General features: G+C 49.0%; 1 protein-coding gene across 3 annotated transcripts in view; it reads left to right on the top strand.

Annotated features, from left to right (window-relative positions):
• NTHL1 (nth like DNA glycosylase 1) overlaps nucleotides 1–19,097 on the top strand; it is a 275,635-nt gene that overhangs the window by 146,331 nt on the left and 110,207 nt on the right. For all 3 annotated transcript variants that reach the window (XM_069647325.1, XM_069647327.1, XM_069647326.1), the window contains one exon: nucleotides 1,779–1,949. In XM_069647325.1, coding sequence (XP_069503426.1) covers nucleotides 1,779–1,949 — 171 coding nt within the window. The remainder of the gene's footprint in view (nucleotides 1–1,778; nucleotides 1,950–19,097) is intronic.

The following is a 19,097-nucleotide window of genomic DNA, read 5'->3' as shown; positions in this document are numbered from 1 at the left end:
TGGTACATGGATGTTGGTAGTCTCAGGGTGTGGTCAAGTGCGCTAAACTGGGCATTGCCATTCTCCAATACGTCGGACATGGGGCCCAATGTGATGAGGTTTCCTTCCAGTGCATCTATGGGAAAATTCTTGAAAGAGCAGCGGGGAGTCTTGGGGAGTCTTGGCTGGTTAGGGTTGGCCCAAATCGGGGAGAGGTGTGTAGTGGAGCATAATGGGTATGGCTGCATGGCCTATCCACTCCAAAGGTAGGGTAAGACATATGGTGGCTGGAGAAGTGGTGAATCCTAGGTCGATGATTATGTTGGCTTTGTTGTGGGTTGCTTCTGTGATGAGTTGCTTTAGTTCCAGTGTATCAAGCAGTTTGAGTAGCCTCTCTGGTATTCTTGGTGGATGGGTCCCGGGCAGGTTGAGGTCGCCAAGGAAGATATTAGTTGCGTTGTTGATGGATGTAGTTGTGATAAGGCCTGTGATTTCATCGAGAAAGGCCTTGCTGGTTTGGGGTGGTCAGTAGATCAGGTTGAAGATAGCAGTCTGAGGTGGATGAGTGGAAAGAGGTAATTGAGGTGTTCCATGGATGCCTGTGCTGTGACCCTCTGGAGTGTGCATGACCATGAGGTCCTGTGGATAACAGTGAGCCCTCCACCTGCCTTCCATTGGCAGTCCTTGTGTTGGATAGTGTACCCTGTGGGGATGAGAACATCCAGGATGTGTGTGGAGGTGGGGGTGAACCATGTCTCTGTGATAAAGAGTTTATCTAGGTTGTGAGTGGTGATGAGGTTAGCAATATCTGCTGCATGTAGTACTGCAGAATGAACATTGATGAGGAGAAGGGTGCAAACTGAGTGTTTGCGTCCGAGTGTGAGTGAAGGTATGGGGAGGGTTAGTGTGGTGTGATGCTGATGCACATTTGCTGGCTTACCTGGCAAGAGGGGAGCAGGGGTTCCAGGCCTTTTCATGCTCTTAACAGGACAAAACAGGAATTGCCCTTTTCTTTGTCTGTGCTTCACTTCAAATACCTAGGCCAAAGACGCCCTGTGGTATAAGTATTATTGATGAGGGAAAAAGGGGCTGTGCTAAGAATGTGGGTGGGGCAAATATCATGTGACCTTGATCTACTTGCAGCAGTGGATCAACTGCAAATGAAAAAAGACTGAAAGATGATGTGCTATGGGACCACCCTCTGTGTTATGCATATATGTATACGAAAAATTGTACACTATATGCTATACTCCGTGTACATTGTGTATCTGAATTTGTGATAATAAATGGTATATATTTTTCTAAATTGATGATACTATGATGGTGACTCTATGAAGACACAGTAGACGGGCTGGCCCAGGCAAAATAATAAAATAAAATAATTAAATACCAAAAATTGGCATAGGGGGCATTTTGTGTCCTCCAATATTTAAATAAAACAGAGTGCCTCTGAAGCTCTGACCTGTAGGAAACCTGTAGGAAACCCCATAACTCAAGGGAACAGTCGCTGAACTCTGGCTTGTAGTTGAATGCATGATTGCCCAGAGTATATACCATCTTTATCATTCAACTGAAGGAAAATGTGCAGTGCTTGCGGTTGCTGGCTTGGGTGTGTTTGGTTGGCCAAGAACCAGAATGAGACGCAAGATTAGAGGAGGCAGGTTGCTAGACGCAGCGAGCGCACTAGGCAAAATAACTTAATAGATTTCGATGTCGCAGTAGAGCGGTACCGCTTTATGCTGTCTATAGGTTGTTGGTCCACTGTCTAAATCCTGATTCGTGCTTCCTTTACTCCTTAGGTGATGCGTTACCAAGTCTTACTGTCCCTGATGTTATCCAGCCAGACTAAGGACCAAGTTACATCGGCAGCCATGTCTAGGCTGAAGGAGCATGGCTTGACAGTGGACAGCATCCTGAACACAGATGATGCCATACTTGGAAGCCTCATTTACCCAGTTGGATTCTGGAAAGTAAGATCCAGTTATTTCCCTCCTTAAAACCAGTAGAAAAGCATGTCAATCTTCACACCTTCCACTCTCCTCCCTACCTAGGACTGGGTGTTCTGCTCCCCACGGTTTCCTCCTCTGGTTGCGTGTAGATCCCTTGCTGCTAAATTGCCCACCCTCTGCCTCCCTTGTCCCTTGTATCTCTGTTTCCCTCACTGTTTCCTTCCCTCTATGATTTGTAAAGCGCTCTGTTGCTTCCCAAAGCCAGGTCCACACTTAATAAATACCCTGATATTAATAATAATAATAATGTAAAGTGATATTCAAGTTCCAGATTTGTATGCAATCTTTGAATGCTAAATATTCCTATACGCCTTTGTCAATTGATTTCAATAGCAATTCCAGATTTCAATGACATCCTCACCAGGCGCTGGGTTTTCACCCACTATTTAGCGGTTCACGGTCACATGTCAAACTACCTCAGTGAGCTAGGATCATACCCAGGGGGTGCCCTAACAACAAAGAATTCCTCGCAATCTGAAACCACCCAATTAAGATGAAATAAACCCAGAGTGCGTGCCCAAACCCATTCACACCAGAGCCACAGAAACCAAAAAGCAACATAGATGGGCATTAAGAATCTGCCCAAGACACATATTTTCCTCAACTAATGAAATGCTCATTTGATGTTCACCTGCTTCTGATTTTCCTGTGTGGGACACTTGACCACAGAATGTACTGGAAAATCTCTTCCTCTGGGCAGAAGGTAAGTGACAAATGGTAAAGAAATTATGTTTCTTGTAATTCGCTGGCATCGCACATTTGGGTAAAAACATAATGATCTCTGCCTGAGCTCTGTTTCACAGTTACTCATTTCATTACCTTATTTTGATTACCCTGATTTCCTTTAAATAGCCAGGTGGATGGCTCACGGGTTTGATGCTCGTCTCTTATCATGAGTAAGCCTGCACTTGGCAAGTTCGAATCCCCAGCAGAGATGCCTATGCCATTCATTCTTCTGAAGTCAATAAATTGAGTACCATTTACTTGGGTAATAAAAAGAGCCAGTGTTACAGTGCTTAGAAGCGGGAGTAATCAGGGCTGAAACATTGTATACCTGGTACTATTATCATTGTTACATCATGATCAATTATTTCCAGAACTCTTGTATACCAACAGATTTTTCTTCTGTTGTAATCTGGGAGTTCATAGGGGGCTGATACTTTGACTTTCAGTGACGATAGGGCGTTTAAGAGAACTTATTAGACACTTGTGGTGTACTTATTGAACATGTTAGTCAACAGCTGAAGCTTGGTCTTAATGTCATTTTTTACAGCCTACTATACTAGATGTTGATGATGATTTAAAGATGTGGCCAAAGCAAAAAGAATCTGGGCCTGATTCACAGAAGTGTTTTACAATGGAGCAATCCCATTGAAAATCGCTCTGTGAATCGGGCTCTCCGTGTTTAAACGCATATTGGGTGGGCAGTTGCTGGCAGGTATTCACAGACTGGTGCAATTAGCCATTCAAAATTCTTCTCTTCTGTTCTCAAATGATCAGGGTATCAACCAAACGGGCCAAGCGAGTAAATATCTAACCTTCTGATCAAATAGGGACCCTACTTCCTGTGGAGGGGTTCCATAGCTGAAGAAGATGGGAAGGACACACTCATTCATTTTGGTACCTCCTAAAAAGTGGTGCTGGAACAGGTTTATACTATTATGTCGATTCTGTTGAATACATTGTACTGACAAGCTTCTAACCATCCCACATATGACTCTATGGCGGTGGCGTGGTCTGGCACGCATTGGAGTGAGGAAGCAAGGCACCAAGCTCTGGCCGAGATCCTCCATACTGATCCTGTAACAACGGATATATTGTGCTGAAGTTGGCAGCACAGGCATCACTGGTGAGGCAAAACGATTCCCTACGTGCCCGCACCAAAAACGGGAGAAATCGGACTGAGGAAAGTGCAGCAATCGATCCCCCCTGGACGGCACAAAATGGCGAAGGAGAGCGTGCGCCGGAGGAGCTGAGGGGGGGAAGGGCGAAAACCCAGACGAGGCTCCACAGAGAGCAGTAGTTTGGACCAGCTAGGAGGGGTGCATAGAGGAGCGGACTGGTGGATGGGAGCCGCTCCTGCAGCGACACTGTGCCCGGAGTAAGCGCAGTCAGAGCCGGGCTGCAAGCGCAGGACGCGGACCCTGCACTGGGGCCGTGGAGACCAGCAAAGCGGATGGCACCGGGAAGGTGAGGTGGCGACAGGATGCCCAAACAACAAAGGCCGACGAGCGCATGCAGGAGAGCCCCCCCGCTGCAGCAGAAGCTGAAGAGGACTCCTCCAGATGACGAACTGCGACCGGGAGGAGACGAGGAGCAGGCACAGCTAAAAGGTGAGCCTCACGAACGGGGACACTTTAAATTGTCAACAATCACGGGCATCACAAGCATACGCAGAGCGGGAAAGAGGTTGGGGGATACCCCTGCTGGGAGCTCGGGTGTACGTAGCACAAGCGTACAAGCCTGAAGTAATAGATCCTAACCCGGCAGCTAAGGACCTTGAGCCCCAGGCAACACAAAAAACGTGAGCCTGGATTGACACAAAAGCCAGCCACGGACCACAACGTGTGGTACACTGCCCCGGCTCCTTGCGTTACGTGGAAGACAGGCCAGTCTGAAGAGACCCAAGCGGTCCTGGACAGGACTGCAGACCTAAAACACAACAGTGGGGTGGAGGCTGCAGATGAGCCATGGAGACAAGGGAGGCAACAGCCGGATTAAACAACCCCGGGAGGGAGTTGAGATGTGAGCAACCCCCCATTATCTGAGCGCGTGGCTTGTCACGCGTCCTCGAACAGAAAGGCACGCATGTGGAGGCCTGCTCCCACACCAAAAGCTGAGTCTACAAAGCACACAACGCAACCCAGCACAACTGCGCAGTAAACGACACCCAAAGGTAGCAGAACCCCCTAGAACGCCCAGTGTACAGCCGGTGCTCCTCAACCAAGACGAGAAAACGGACTGAGGCAAAACCAGTGCACGACACAACTGTCTGCAAAGCGGTGGGAACACTTGAGTGGCAATGTAAGCAAGCTGCAGGGCTCCCCCGGCAGCTGGAACAGACTGCAGAGTTAATCCCGAGACGGCAGAAGCAAGCGAAGTCAGTCAACTTGAGCTATAGGAGTGCTGGAAGAGGTGCGAAAACCCCCTGGAAACAGGAACAGCATAGTGGTAGCCCAAGAGTGAGGGTGGGGTGACGGAAGGAGACCGAGCTCGATGAGAAGGCCTGGGTGCACAGAGGACACAAGCACCTACCCACCACGACGCATAGGCCCCGTGGGGTGCAGCCGCCTCACGGGAGGGTTAAAAAACCACGAGCCCCAGGACCCGGGGGCCCCCCGCTCCTCCGCATTGGAACACAGGCCTGCCTCTGCTACTGGGGCAGACTATTGCCACTGGCTGGCGCACCCTACAACACCCTAACTGAACATGCCATCCACCAAGGACAAAGGCAAGATGAAGCCGACGAAAATGGATTCATTTATGACGCCAAAAGCAACTGAGCTGGAGGCCCAGAGAGAGCCAGAAACGGACAACATAGATGGGCAGGTATTGGAGGCCATAGCCGCCCTGAGCACCTTTATCGACACGAAAATAGATGAAGTGAAAACAGACATGCAGCTAATGAGGCAGGATGTGAGGAACCTTGCGGAGAGGGTGATCACAACTGAAACCACCACCATGCTCGTACCCCCGCCCAATGATTGCAAAGATTCTTAACTTCAAGGACAGAGAGATCATACTGAAACACTCGAGAGAAGGCAGGATAATAGAGCAAGGCGACTCTAAGATAACCATAAACCCTGACTGCACGCAAGCGGTGCAGAGAGCAAGGAACTCTTTTGTCCCGATTAAAGCATGACTTAGAAAACTAAATCTGAAGTACATGCTGCTGTACCCCTCCAGACTGAAGGTAATCCACAAAGGGCGAGCCATATTCTTAGAGACACCAGCGGCAGCCAACATGTGGCTGGAACATAATAACTTGGCGTTTGGCCAGGAAAAGGACCCATGAAACGCACTGCTGCTGGGGGAAGGACACACTCTCAGGGAAGAGAGATCACCCTGAGCCACCACCAGTGGAGCAACTCATCATCATGAAAGGTTCATAAAAGCACTAACCAAACGGCTAGGAAAAGAGCTCGGCCACTCACCCTGTGTGCGACGCCTTAACCCTCGGAATGATCAGAGCTGGCCTGTTGCCGGCATGACCACTTTGACGCTGGATGCCCTGGAAGGGGCTAGACAGCGCGGAGACACCCAAGCACAACGCCGGTTGTGAAGTTGCTGGGTGCAATTGTTGGGTATGCATTTGTTGCTGCAACTGTTTTTTTCCTGTTCCAGAGTCTTCATGCAATACAGAAACAGATTAAGGTGGCCAACGAGTTATGTGTATGAAAGATGGGGTGTGTGGGAGGGGGGAAGGGGGATCTCTGGCGGCAAATGCACAGAACGGGAGGAGTGGAGAGGGGGGGGGGGTCCTGGAAGTACCACAAGACCAAACATGGCAACACAGCTTAAAATACTAACATGGAATGTGCGTGGGATGGGGTCCTACTTACGCAGAAACAGGATCAGGTCTTATCTGCGTAGAAAGAAAGTGGACATTGCACTGCTTCAAGAGACCCACCTCACAGCAGAAGCCCAGACCAAGCTACAGGAATACTGGGGCGGGCAGGGACACGGGGCCCCCTACTCTAAATACGCGAGGGGAGTGTACACTTGGATCAATCCTGGGGTGCCTTTCCAGCTAATGGGAGTCGAAGCAGACACGGAAGGGAGGTACCTGATAATGTGGGGCGCAATCGGACAAGTTGAGATCTGCATAGTAAGCACATACTTCCCTAATCATGGCATACCAGAATACCTCGATAAACTGCAGCCCAAAATAACCATGCACCGGGAGGGCCTCTACATCTGGGGCGGTGATCTCAATTGTGTGAGGGACCTGGACCTAGATAGATCTGAGCCCCCACAGAACCAGGCCGAAAAGACCCCAACTGCACCGAACAACACATTGGGACAATTAGATCTTTCAGACGCCTTTAGGGAACACCACCCCACAGACAGGGTCTACTCATACTACTCTCCACCACACGGCCTTTACACGCGAATTGATTACATGTTCATCGGCAAGGCACACCTAGCACAGGTCGAGTCAATACAATACATGGGCAGAACGATCTCCGATCACTCGCCCCTACTCATGCATTGGGCAATGAAAGGTCCTAGGCCCCCCATCCCGCTATGGCGAATGCCTACAGAAGCAATCATGGATGTCATGAGCACTGCTCCCGGGAAGCCAAGTCAAGCCCAGCATCCCCGGAAGCAGGCTCACGACCCTCGTCCCCGGCTCCAGCAAACCCCTATTGGGGCCCTTGGGACCATGTCCTGGCGCCTCTGGCGCCAGGCTCATAAGGAACCTCAGTCCCGGCGCCAGGGGCGCCGGGCTCATAATTCTTGCGAAGGTGCTTGGGTGGACCTACCTGTAGCAGACCATGCTGCATACTCACCTTTGCAAATGCTGGCAGGATGAAGTCCCCAGCCTTCTGCTGGGAGGAACTATTCCCTGAACTGGGACTACTTTCTTACCTGGGTGGCGCTGGTGCCACTCCTTAGCTCTGGAACACAGGAACTCTTTTACCTGGGCGAGGCTGAGGAAGAAGACACCCAATCACTCCAACACTATTTAAACCACACCCGATTGGGAAAACGTGCTTCGCGTTATTCTGCATCTGCAGCAGGACGCTCACCGAGTCAGCTCCAGCATTCCAGTGACATCTCCAGCTTCAGCTCAGCAACCTGTGGAAGAAAGACACGAGAACTATACTTACCATCCAGGAATGCAGACACCGGCAGAACCTGCAAGCAAAAGAAACATAAGGTTAGCAAGTTGCAACACGTTCGCAGCCGCGCTCGCTTACCTGATCCATCTGTGCTTTCACGGATTCTTCGCGGCCTTCTCTTCAGCAGCCTAACGGCACCTGTAAAGACAAAGAACATTGTTAAGTAGGAATCGGGTGAAGGCGGCCGCATTTACTTTTCTTACCTGCTTTTGTGCGCGTATTACGATCTCTTCAACCGCAGCAGCCCGGCACCTGAAAACAAGAAAAGACATTATTTAAGTGCCATTAAAGACTGCAAGAAAGCCTAACACTTACGTGTTTCCCCACGTGCATCCGCGACTGGGAAAACGCCCGCAAGGTCCCGACACCTGCAAATAAGAAAAGAACATTGTTAGAGGTGCTATAATAAGGTCACAGATCATTATACTCACGTACTTCGAACGTGCAACGGCAACGGACGAACAACGCCCGCAACATCTCAAGACCTGAAAACAGAAAACAAGGGACATTATTGAGGTGTCATTGAAATTCCCATACCTACGTACAACCGCACGTGTCGCGCTCTCAGTGACCACGCCCTCAGCATCCAGGCACCTGAAAAAGACAATGCAAAGACTTCATTAAAGGTGCCCTTCTCTTCAAGACTATAAACTCTTTATACCTACTGGCATCCGCTCGTGCAGTAACGGCGGCATCACCTTTTGGCATCTCAGCACCTGTGCCACTTCTAAGGCCACAAAAGACTTTGAGGACCTCCAGTGACGTAACTGGAACCCACGCACCCCTGCATAAGTCGCAGGATGGAGAGCCCAGCATTTATAAGACGAAGGTGAGAGCTCACCAGGACATTGGACTTTCGGAGAGTTGGCGATTAGTGAGGAGGAAGTCCAGCCAAACGGTCATTAACCCTTTTTTCTTCCGCCTGCAGAAACCTTACCCTGCAAGCCAGACGGTCAATAAGAGGAAGCCCAGTCCAGAGAGTCATCCGAGCTCTACGCTTCTCAATTGAAGAGACTATAACAGTTCAGCCGGGACCAGCGCCTCCGTGGGAATCAGGTGAGCGTTACAATGGACCTGGCTTTCAAGGATGAGCTCGGGGACAAGTTTGCAGAATGTCACAATCAATAGCGGCAGTGTGGACCGCTGGGGGAGGCCCTGAAGGTGGTAATAAGGGGATAGATCATAGCCGGTGCAGGGGGAACTAGAAAAATGCTGAAGTGGGAGCTAGAGGAGCGGGAAGAGGAAATAAAACAAAAGGAGACCGCTAGCTCGGGGTCCAGGGCGAAGGAAGAGAGTCTAATGGAGGCCAGGTCAAGCTGTCAACTGGCATGGGGGTGGCTGGCTAAATATTACTATATAACGCGCACCACTAGGACACATAAAAATGGAGACAAGCCGGGTAGATTGCTGGCATGGCTATGCAGACGAGAGCACCTAAAACACTGACGACCATACTAAAGGATGGTGAGGGAGGAGTGCAAAGGACACAGAGCTCAATAGACAACACTTTTGCAGCCTTCTACTCCAAACTGTATGCCCATAGCACCCCAGTGCCACTGACAGATATACACGAAACCTTAGAAGAAATGGAACACCCCAAGCTGAGCAAGTCGCAGCGAGAGACATTAGAAGAGGCAATTACACTAGAGGATATCACAGAAGCCATCCGATTCCTGGCCACATGCAAGACCCCTGGAACGGACGGGCTACCTCCAGAGTTCTATAAGGCATATAAAAACCACGCTGACACCGGTGCTCCATGAGGTGTACCAAGAGGCCTATGAGATTGGAACCCTACCCAAAAGCATGAGAGAAACACTAATAGTCCCAATACCCAAACCAACAGATGAATACGACTCTTATTGCCCCCTGGCAATGCTAAATTATGATAGCAAAATACTGACCACCATACATGCCAAGAAACTGTCCAAAGTGGTAGGAAGCCTGGTACATGAAGACCAAAATGGTTTGTGCCTGGTCGTAACACGACTGACAATTTACACAGGTTACAACACATTATGGCACAGACAGAGGGGGACCAGGAACGCCTGGCTGTGATGTCACTAGATGCCATCAAGGCATTCGACTCCATATACTGGGAGTGGCTGGTAGAGGTACTGCAGGAATTTGGGTTTGGGGAAGGATTTGTGAGATGGATTAAAATATTATATAAAGACCCCAGGGCAAGGGTAAAAACAGGTAAAACGGTCTCGAGAGTTTGGAATATACAGAGGAGAACTAGACAGGCCTGCCCATTATCGCCCATGTTCTACGTTCTGGGGCTAGAACCAATAGCGATCTACATAAGGAAACAGTTCTGGGATGCAGGGATACAAGTGGGTGGAAAGTATCACATCATCTCGCTATACGCAGATAACGTCCTACTCTGAGAGACCCCTGGAACAATGCCCCAACAATCCTGGAAGTACTGGACAACTTTGCACGTTACTCAGGGATACACTTCAGCAGACAAAAATCTTGCATGTACCCGCTCGCGGGTTTAAGGGAGACGGCAATAGAAAACTTAGCGGAGGTGGGGATACAGTGGCAGCTGGACACATTCAAGTACCTGGGGGCCAAGATCAGACACACCACAGAACTCATACATGAGCACAACACAATGGCTGTAATACAGGAACTCCAAAACTCCATGAAGTTCTGGTCCAAACTACCGCTATCAATGATGGGGAGGGCATCGATAGTTAAAATGATCATTCTGCCAAGATTTCTATATTTCTTTCAGAATATCTACTACTACATCAGACCAACATTCTTCTGAAATTTAGATGCCCTGATCAGAGATTTTATATGGGGAAAGGCACGCCATAAACTAGCACTGACCACACTGACTCTACCGCATGGGGTGGGAGGCATACAGCTCCCAGACATCGAAAGATACTATCTGGCAGCTCAGATGGCTGTCGGACGACGTCACTAACGAGACGGGCCTCCTGCGGGACTTGATCACACCTGCATATCTGAAAGAAATATTGTGGCTACCGCAAGATCACACCCAGCATCCACCAATGCTAGCTAAACTGGGTAGACAAATATGGCGAAGAGTCAAAACCATCACATAACTGGTGAATCCTTACTCTCCTGAGATACCAATTGTAGCGGAGACAGGAACAGCACTAACTAACCTCAGCATCATCTGGCAGTGGGAAAGGCTGGGCCATATACACCTGGGGGCACATGTACGAGGAGGGGGAATTCAGAGAACTGGAATCACTACATGAGAAAGAGGGGTTGCCGATGGGCCAATTATTGTGGTATCAGAAGCTCAAACACGTGGCCAAAGGGAGGTGGGAAGACTGGACAGCTGAGCCAATAACAAACCCCTTAGTGACTGAAATGTATAACTTGAGCGATGGATGGAAGTCTGGACCCCTGGAACATCCTCCATAAGTTAAACACCTCCACATGGTGCGTCAACTTCTTCCCCTTGTATGTGTTATGTAGATGTGTCAGTAGTGAGTGTTGGACATATGGGTCGAAACTGCCGTTAGGCGGCCAGGGTGTCGTCATTTTGTTGTCCGTCCCCTGTGTCCGTCCCCTGTGTCCATTCTATGCTGTATTTAATCAGTTTCTCCCTATGGGGTGACAGTGTTTTACATATATGCTGTAGTGGGGTAGTGAGGGTGTTCCCCCACCCTCCCGATCCAATCCCATATGACATGGTAGCACTGTGTTGTTAGCTCTCCTCAATAGAAGTCGTTACCTGGCTAAAAATAAACTCTATCAAATTTGACAATTGCAGATGTTTTACCTGGCCCCGTAGTTTGGGGACTTGCGATCGTCCGCTAAAAAGAATACCGTCAAATATAACTCTTGCAAGTATGTAGTCTTTTCTCTGTCTTTGTTTCTCTCACTTAATACCGTTACGGCCCCCTACGGCCAAGGCGCACGTAGCCCCCTGAGGCTGCGTGCCCTGTGTGACGTGCTTATACAGCCGTCCCACTTTTCTTCACCCCTCCTCCTCCTTCCTCACTCGTCGTGGCCGGCGTTCTCCGTGCGCGGTCACCTCCCCCTCTCCACCTGGCCCCGATTTAATCGTTGCCATTGACCTCCGTGCCCTCCCCCTTCCCACTATTCTCTTCCCCACCACTCTTCAACAATGTTGTGTGGTCGAGGTATCCTATGAAAGCCCTACGGGTGACGTCACCGACCTCTTCTGAAACTATCGGTAAGATCTCTCACACTTCAGAAAGCTCGAAATAAGTTTTGCTATTTATCCCCGTTAACCCCACAGCTTTCCTCTAGTCACGCCTGGAACAAGGTAACCAATAATATAATCAGACTGCGCACGCTGCGACGCCTCGCGTGTGATACGCCCCTCAACAGGAGGGTTTAACCAGCCAATTATCTTCCGTATTAGGCAACCATTTCGCTACCGCCTACAGGAAAACGTCATCTATCTATCGAGTTTCTCTGCTCGATCAATAGGGATCCTCATCTACTCATTGAACAATAATCGCCAATTCGTAGGAAACCGCACACACACACACACACACCCACACACCCTTACAGGTGGTCGCGACCTAGGCCAATCAGTGTCTACGAGCGGTCGCATGTGATGTTTTCGTGCTCCGCCCACTCTTCTTCGTAGCGTAGCGGACTGCTCTCGCACTTGTCCAGCTACCAATCACTTCACCGTCAACACTAATTTATCAAATCTTCGCCGCACACCTTCGTAACACCTCCCACCTCCCTTATTCCATTCCTCCCCCCCTCCCTCACTACTTTACATTGCTTGTTGGGTGTGGCATACTCACCAAGTTCTCTTGATGCGGGGCCGCTCGACTGCATGCACCCCTCCAAGCGGCTCGCCACCTCCCCTCGTCTGGACCCTCGCCAACCGCGGGCGGGATACTTCTCAACCGGCTCCCGAGGGCCAATATCCGGATTGCGCTGTCCGGTCTTCTCGCAATTCCGCGATGGTCCTGTAGTCCTCAAAAAGGGGGCAGCGGCAGAGGGGGCCGCGCCGCCGGGCCTCCTCGCAACGAGAGTACTCGGAAAAATAAAAAGATAGATCGTAACCAGATCTCAGCAGTGCCTCCAACTTGTCGGGGAGTTTCTCCCGGGGTCGGCTGGGCCTTCCGCGGACCTCCGGGCTGGGAGGTCCCAACTCCTCCCGTGTTTCCCAAAAATGAGTATGAGACACACACAAGAAGCAAGGTGGTTCTGTTGTTTATTGAACAACGGCAGGGATGGGTCTAGGATCGTACGCGTCCGTCCAGACTCTCGAAATTCGTGGGGCTCGCAGGTCCCTTTTTGCTTCAGTATGACATGCTACTTGCATCACCTGGGAAAGTTAGCGAAAAACCTATCGCCACTCTGGATTGGTTCCTCGAGTGGTAGGGTTAGTATAGCGTACATATAGAGAACGTTGTTAGTGGTTGAGGGTCAGTCAGGTGGTATACTTGGGTTGTCCCTTCTATTAGATACTTGAAAATTGTTACACGAAGACCCTAATGATTGGCTAATGTTAGTGGCGTCAGTGATTAGTGCCCCATGTTTTGATTGGTCCACTCGCGAGCCCCCCAGCCTGGGACCATCGTTGTTCCCAGCTTGCGGTGTACCTGTCATTTGCAACAATATGGAACTATGTGTTCGTGCAGACAATGCGTTGATTTGCTCATAGGCCTGAGAGCAGACCATTCCCATCGCTGTAGGTGTCCATTGGGTCATTTCATTGTTGCAGCCTCTGTCCCAGACGTGGGACCCAGGCGACTTCTCCCTCGTGGGTCTGGCACCTTGTCAGGTTTGGCTTGGTCACGTGAGGAGAGACCGTGGCTGAGGCAGAATTCTGCACATTTAAAGTTGTATTTGCTTCTGCGTGCCTGGTTTTGCTTACAGGTGTGACCTTGGCGTCGGCTGGTAGCATACGAGTTGCAACATCGCTCCCTTGGCTGTCAGCTCTCGCTGGGCTCGTTCTGCATGGTCAGCACTTGTACGCTTGCTCGTTCAGTGTCCATGGCGGCTCTTGCTTGCGGCCTACTTGGGCCTGGTTCATAGGTGGAGATGTGTAATGCACGGCACTTATGTTGCGGTGTCACATGGCTTCATAGGCAGTATCATGTCTTCGTCGTATTTTCATCACGATGCAAGGGTCGGGAGAAGCGTCAGCAAGCATGTTAACGAGTGCTTTGTGCGTCTTGCGTTTCTGCATTTTGGAAAACCTATGTGAAAAATAATAAAGATGCGCGTCAGTGGGTGTATCCGTCACCTACGTCATAGCACTGAGTATATTCTTCGTGTGGATTGGTGTGGGAGTGTCCAGTGTGCATGGTTGCACGTGTGTTCTTGACAGTTGGCTAGGTCGTCATGGCATCTCTAACGATGTAGGTTCTTGTTGTTGAGGGCTTAGTCGAGTTCATCCATGCCGCAGGTGTCGGCTTGAGTAGGGCAGGCTGGCGGGCAGGCTGGTGGGCACATCCGTATGTTCTTGAACCAGGGTATTTGGTCGTCTGGTAGATAGACAAATTCATCTTGTGGCGGGTGTCTGGGCCGCGATCCTCTGGGCCAGGGTCGCGAGGAGATTGGGGGGAGTCTTTTCTCCCATTCTCCCACTTCAACTATATGCCCAATTAAATGATAGACCCAACCCTCACAGCACCACACTAAAAACTAAATGGGAAACGGACGTTGGTGAAGTTATCACTGACAACGAGTGGGAAAGGGCACTGAAACACCCCAAAGAAGTGTCCAGGAACGCTAGATTTCGATTAATACAGACAAACGTCCTATACAGAACATACATGACCCCCAAAAAAGTGGCAAGTTTTGGAAGGCAGGCACACGCGCAGTGCCCGTGGTGCAGCTGTGGTGAAGCTGACCTAATGCACATGTTCTGGGGATGTGTGAAGGCGAGTCTTCTCTGGACAAACATCGAACAGGCATGCAAGAAAGGTGGAATTAAACGATATGCTTGGTCCCCGAAAGAGTGCCTCCTAGGCACGTACACCATACTGAGCAAGTCAAACACATAGTGAGGGTAATGGACATGGCATGCATACTGGCAAAAAGAGAAATAGCAATGTCATGGAAATCAAAAAGGGGCCCACAGTATGCACAGTGGAAAAGGGAAATGGAACGATGGGCAGCCGCGGAAACAGAAGCATAGGGTCAGGGGTTGCTGTAGGAGACGGAGACACCAATGTCAAATTTGGGGCATGGAAGGCTATAGTAAGAGATATGTTCCTCCCGTCCGACGACATGCCTCCTTGAGGAGGCGCACCTGCCGAAAATGTAATTTTCACACTGAAGAATGAGCACAATAAACCGACTTGCCCTCACAACCACACCAACAACGGGCACCGGCACACCACCAACATACTCCTGAACTATAGTGAAGGTTACAATCTGTTAAAATGCATGAAGACAGTTCGTGTTTGTTGTTTACAGAGTTAACTTAATATGTACTGCAATCTCAGGAATTGTGCTGTGAAGCTGACGATAACCAGTTGTTATGCTATGTATGACTTAAAAATGCCAATAAACCTATTTCTTTAAAAAAAAATCTCTATGGCGGTAGTTCACTGTGTTGGTGGTTGGGAGAGTCTTTTTAGCACCTAACTTGAATTTCCAATAGTTTATATGAAGCCTGACATTCTAAATCTGTGTCTGTAACGCTCACCTGACTCCCACAGAGACGCTGACCAGGTCTGGGTTGCTGCGGCCTCTTCTAAGGTGATGCGCAGGTCTCGGAACACCGACTGGGCCGGACCCCCAAACCTCGCCTGTCTGATGCGTAGGAAGATCTTTCTGTAGATGGGGAAAAGGATTTTAATCACCTGCAGAGTGACGAGTTGAACCCCTCTTTTCCCCTTTTACTCTCTCTTCAAACCACCTCTGAACCTTCCCGTTAATTCTCACCTTAAGATTTGAAATGACGAGCTCTCCATCCTGCTTCTGGTGCAGGGGTGCGGTAGAATCCAGTTACTTCACTGGTTATCGGACAGGCATTCAGGTCCAGTTGCTTCACTGTTTTTTTGGATGAATAAGGCGCTTTCGTAAGTATATGACTAATCAAGTTCAAGGGTTGTTCTCCCTTCCTTTTTGGCCTTTATTTTCAATGGACTGCTTTTAGTCTTTTAGCACAGGTGCAGAGCGAAGATTCCACGTAGAGAAGACAATTCGCTGTGGATAATTCAGGTGAGCTTATGTTGGGGTGGTTTTTCTAATGTCTGCATGTTCACCCACTAATGCGCGTGTTCTTTTTTCCCCATAGGGGCCAGGGCACGGTACTGCCAAAAGGCGTGCCGACCCGAGATGAGGAAGGATTCTCCCCCACCAATCCCCAGGTAAGCCTTCTGGCAAATCAGTTTTTTCCCTATGTTTTCTCTGGCTCACCTTTTGTTCTTCTCTTTTCCTTCCTAGGTGCTGGAATGCAGCGGAACGTGCGGATGGTCGTAGGAGTTCGGAATTCCTTGTGGACAGGTGAGTTGAGCGCAGCGCTGCAACAAGCAACGAGAGGAATCCAAAAATAATGTCTTTTCCTTTAGGATTGTCGGCGTGTTGGCTCCGGATCCCATGCAATATCAGGTAATGTCCTTTATTCACCTTCTCTTCCTCTCTTCCTTTTAGGTGTTCCAGGACTGAAGCAGGCATGGCTGGAGTCAGGATGCAGGAGCAGACACGGTGAGCGTCCAGCTGCTAGGAGCAGAGCAACGCGAAGCGTGAGCTGCTGTCTGGACGTGGCTTAAATAGCCTCCAAAGAAGTCCCAGGTATGTATCCTTCCCCAATCAGGTATGTATCCTTCCCTGACCACGCCCGAGTGGCAAACTAGTCCCACAGGTAAAGTAGTTCCTTTCAGGCCTCAAAGAAGTCTGGATCTGGCAGCATGGTCTGCATCAGGTAAGTCCACCAAAAGCACTCCCTTTATGAGCCTGGCGCCTACGGCGCCAGGACTGTGTCCAAAGGGCCCCTATTTGGGGTTGCTGGACCTTCCCTTGGGTACCTGATGTGTGCTTCCGGGGCTGCCGGTCTTGGACTGGCTCTAAGGGAGTATGCATCATGACAGTGTCCTTCCCTTGCAGTAAGTCATTCTCTACTTGTTGAGCTTCCTTAGTACAATTTATTTATTTATTTATATTTATATAGCGCACAAGCAGCCCACGGGCATTGAGGCGCTGTTACTTGCAAAAAACTTAGTTACACAGGTACAGGCATAGTGGCGGTCGTTGATACATTATGAATACTGCAGAACATCATGCTGGGTGTTAAAACATTGCAGTTGGTCATTGTGTTACAATTTATGCATTGGGTCATGTGGTGAGTATTCATGATAATGTGCGGGGCCTTATGTGAAGAGGATAGTTTTCATAGCTTTACGGAAGGTGGTGAGGGAAGCTTCGCCTCGGATCGTGGGGGGTAGAGCGTTCCAATGAATGGGTGCGAGATAGGGGAAGCTGGCTCCGCCTGCTCTGGCTTTTTTTTTTACTAGTGGCACAGAGAGCATGTTGGTATATGGTGATCTAGTTGACCTGGTAGTGGAGAAGGGGTGAATTCTTTTTGAGAGGTAGGCAGGAGCGGTGAGGTGAATGCACTTGTGGGTCAGTGTCAGAGCTTTAAAGACAATCCTTTCCTTGATTGGGAGCCAGTGGGCTGTTTTCCTGGCCTCAGAAATATGTTCGCTTTTGGCAATGCCTTGGGCTGCCCGGAGAGCATTGTTTTGTATGACTTGAAGTCTCTCTAGGTTTTTATTGGAGGTTCCTAGAAAGAGTACATTGCAATAGTCAAGCCTAGAGCCAGTGATGGCTCTGGCTATGTTAGTGCAGTTCTTTTTGGAGAGAAAGGGTCTGACTGCATTGATAAGTTTAGCCTGATCTGCAGCTGCAGAGGCTATTGAATTGACTTGTCTGTCCATGGATAGGCTAGAATCCAGGTAGACTCCAAGGGTTTTGACAGAATCTGCTGCATTCGATATGTTTTCTCCTAAATCCGATTGACTGCTCATAACTAATTTGGTGTTTTATAATGTTGGCAGATCCTTTTTTGAGTTACTACCATCCAGCCCATGCCACTCTATTTTAGATTGTCTTGCCTACAACACATGCCTTATTTATGTGAGTTAAGTCTAAGAAGACCGCAGCAGCCCTGTTTTCTTTGACTCCAGATCGTTTTGTAGTTCTTCACTGTCTTGTGCACCCATTAGTGTCTCACCAATCGTGTGGTCTGAGGCCATCTTGAAACAAAGCTTTGGCTCCTCGTTCTTTTGATCATCATGCCCGAGCTTCCCTGGCCAACCAGATCTCCCTCTCCACCTCCTCCTCCTCTCTTCCAATAAGAACTTGCTAGGCCACCCCCTCCTTCAATTCCACCTCTATGGGAGGAAAAGGATTTGTAATCGGAGGTGCTGCCTTATGTAACTCTCTTCCTCAGTCTCTCGTGGATCCTGGAAACCTTCTTGTGCAATCATTACACTTAGCACAAGCATTGTACTAATTTCCTTCACCCTTCAATTTTTTTTTCTCTCGACATAGTCTAGCCCAGTTTTGCCAACCTACAGTTTTGTCCTATGCATTTTTGCTGGCTTTTTTTCCACTTTTCTGGCCGCAAAATGGGGATGGAGATTGGGGAGTAAGAAGGAGGTGCAGGAGTGCGTGACTCGCAGCTCTCAAAAGGCCAGTCCTCAGAAGCTCATCCATACCAGGTTTTATTTGCCTGCAATAAATGCAGGACTAGAAGTTCCAGAATATAAAGAAAACGCAGGCTTAAATGAGCTGCACATGAATGTCATAGTTTAGTGCAAGAGCTTTGTTAGTATCTGCAGGAGGTAACTTTCCCTGGAGACAATTACCATCATCTGCTGTCACAACTCGAAGCCAGAGGAAAGGACTTGGTTTCCCATCTCATTATATCTTAAAGAATTCAGAGAGGAGCCCCATTTGCACAGAGTGGTTAATTAATGTGGTATGGTGAGCAGTGAGTCACTGGACTTAAGTACTTCTGGTGCAAATTTTCTTTATCATGCAATTAAGATCTGGAATTCTATACCTTTACATGTATGGAATTAAACTAATCTTTCATTTTGGAAATGCTTAAAACCTTTCTTTTTAATCTGGTTTAAGATTTGATCCTGCTAGTATGCATACCTGCACACAGAAAACACAATGCCAACATGCTTATTGGTTAAAGACGTGCTCTGTGAAAGCCCCCATAACATAATATAACATAACAACACAGTGATCATGATCAGGGTAGGGTTGGGATAAAGGCCTACATAATCTGAGAACACAAAATCCTAACTAATAATGT

Source organism: Ambystoma mexicanum, chromosome 2q (genome assembly GCF_040938575.1).
Source record: "Ambystoma mexicanum isolate Mex_15411 chromosome 2q, UKY_AmexF1_1, whole genome shotgun sequence".
In the NCBI taxonomy this organism is placed as follows: Eukaryota; Metazoa; Chordata; class Amphibia; order Caudata; family Ambystomatidae; genus Ambystoma; species Ambystoma mexicanum.
The sequence above is the reverse complement of the archived record's forward strand: the minus strand, read 5'-3'. Positions and strand labels throughout refer to the sequence as shown.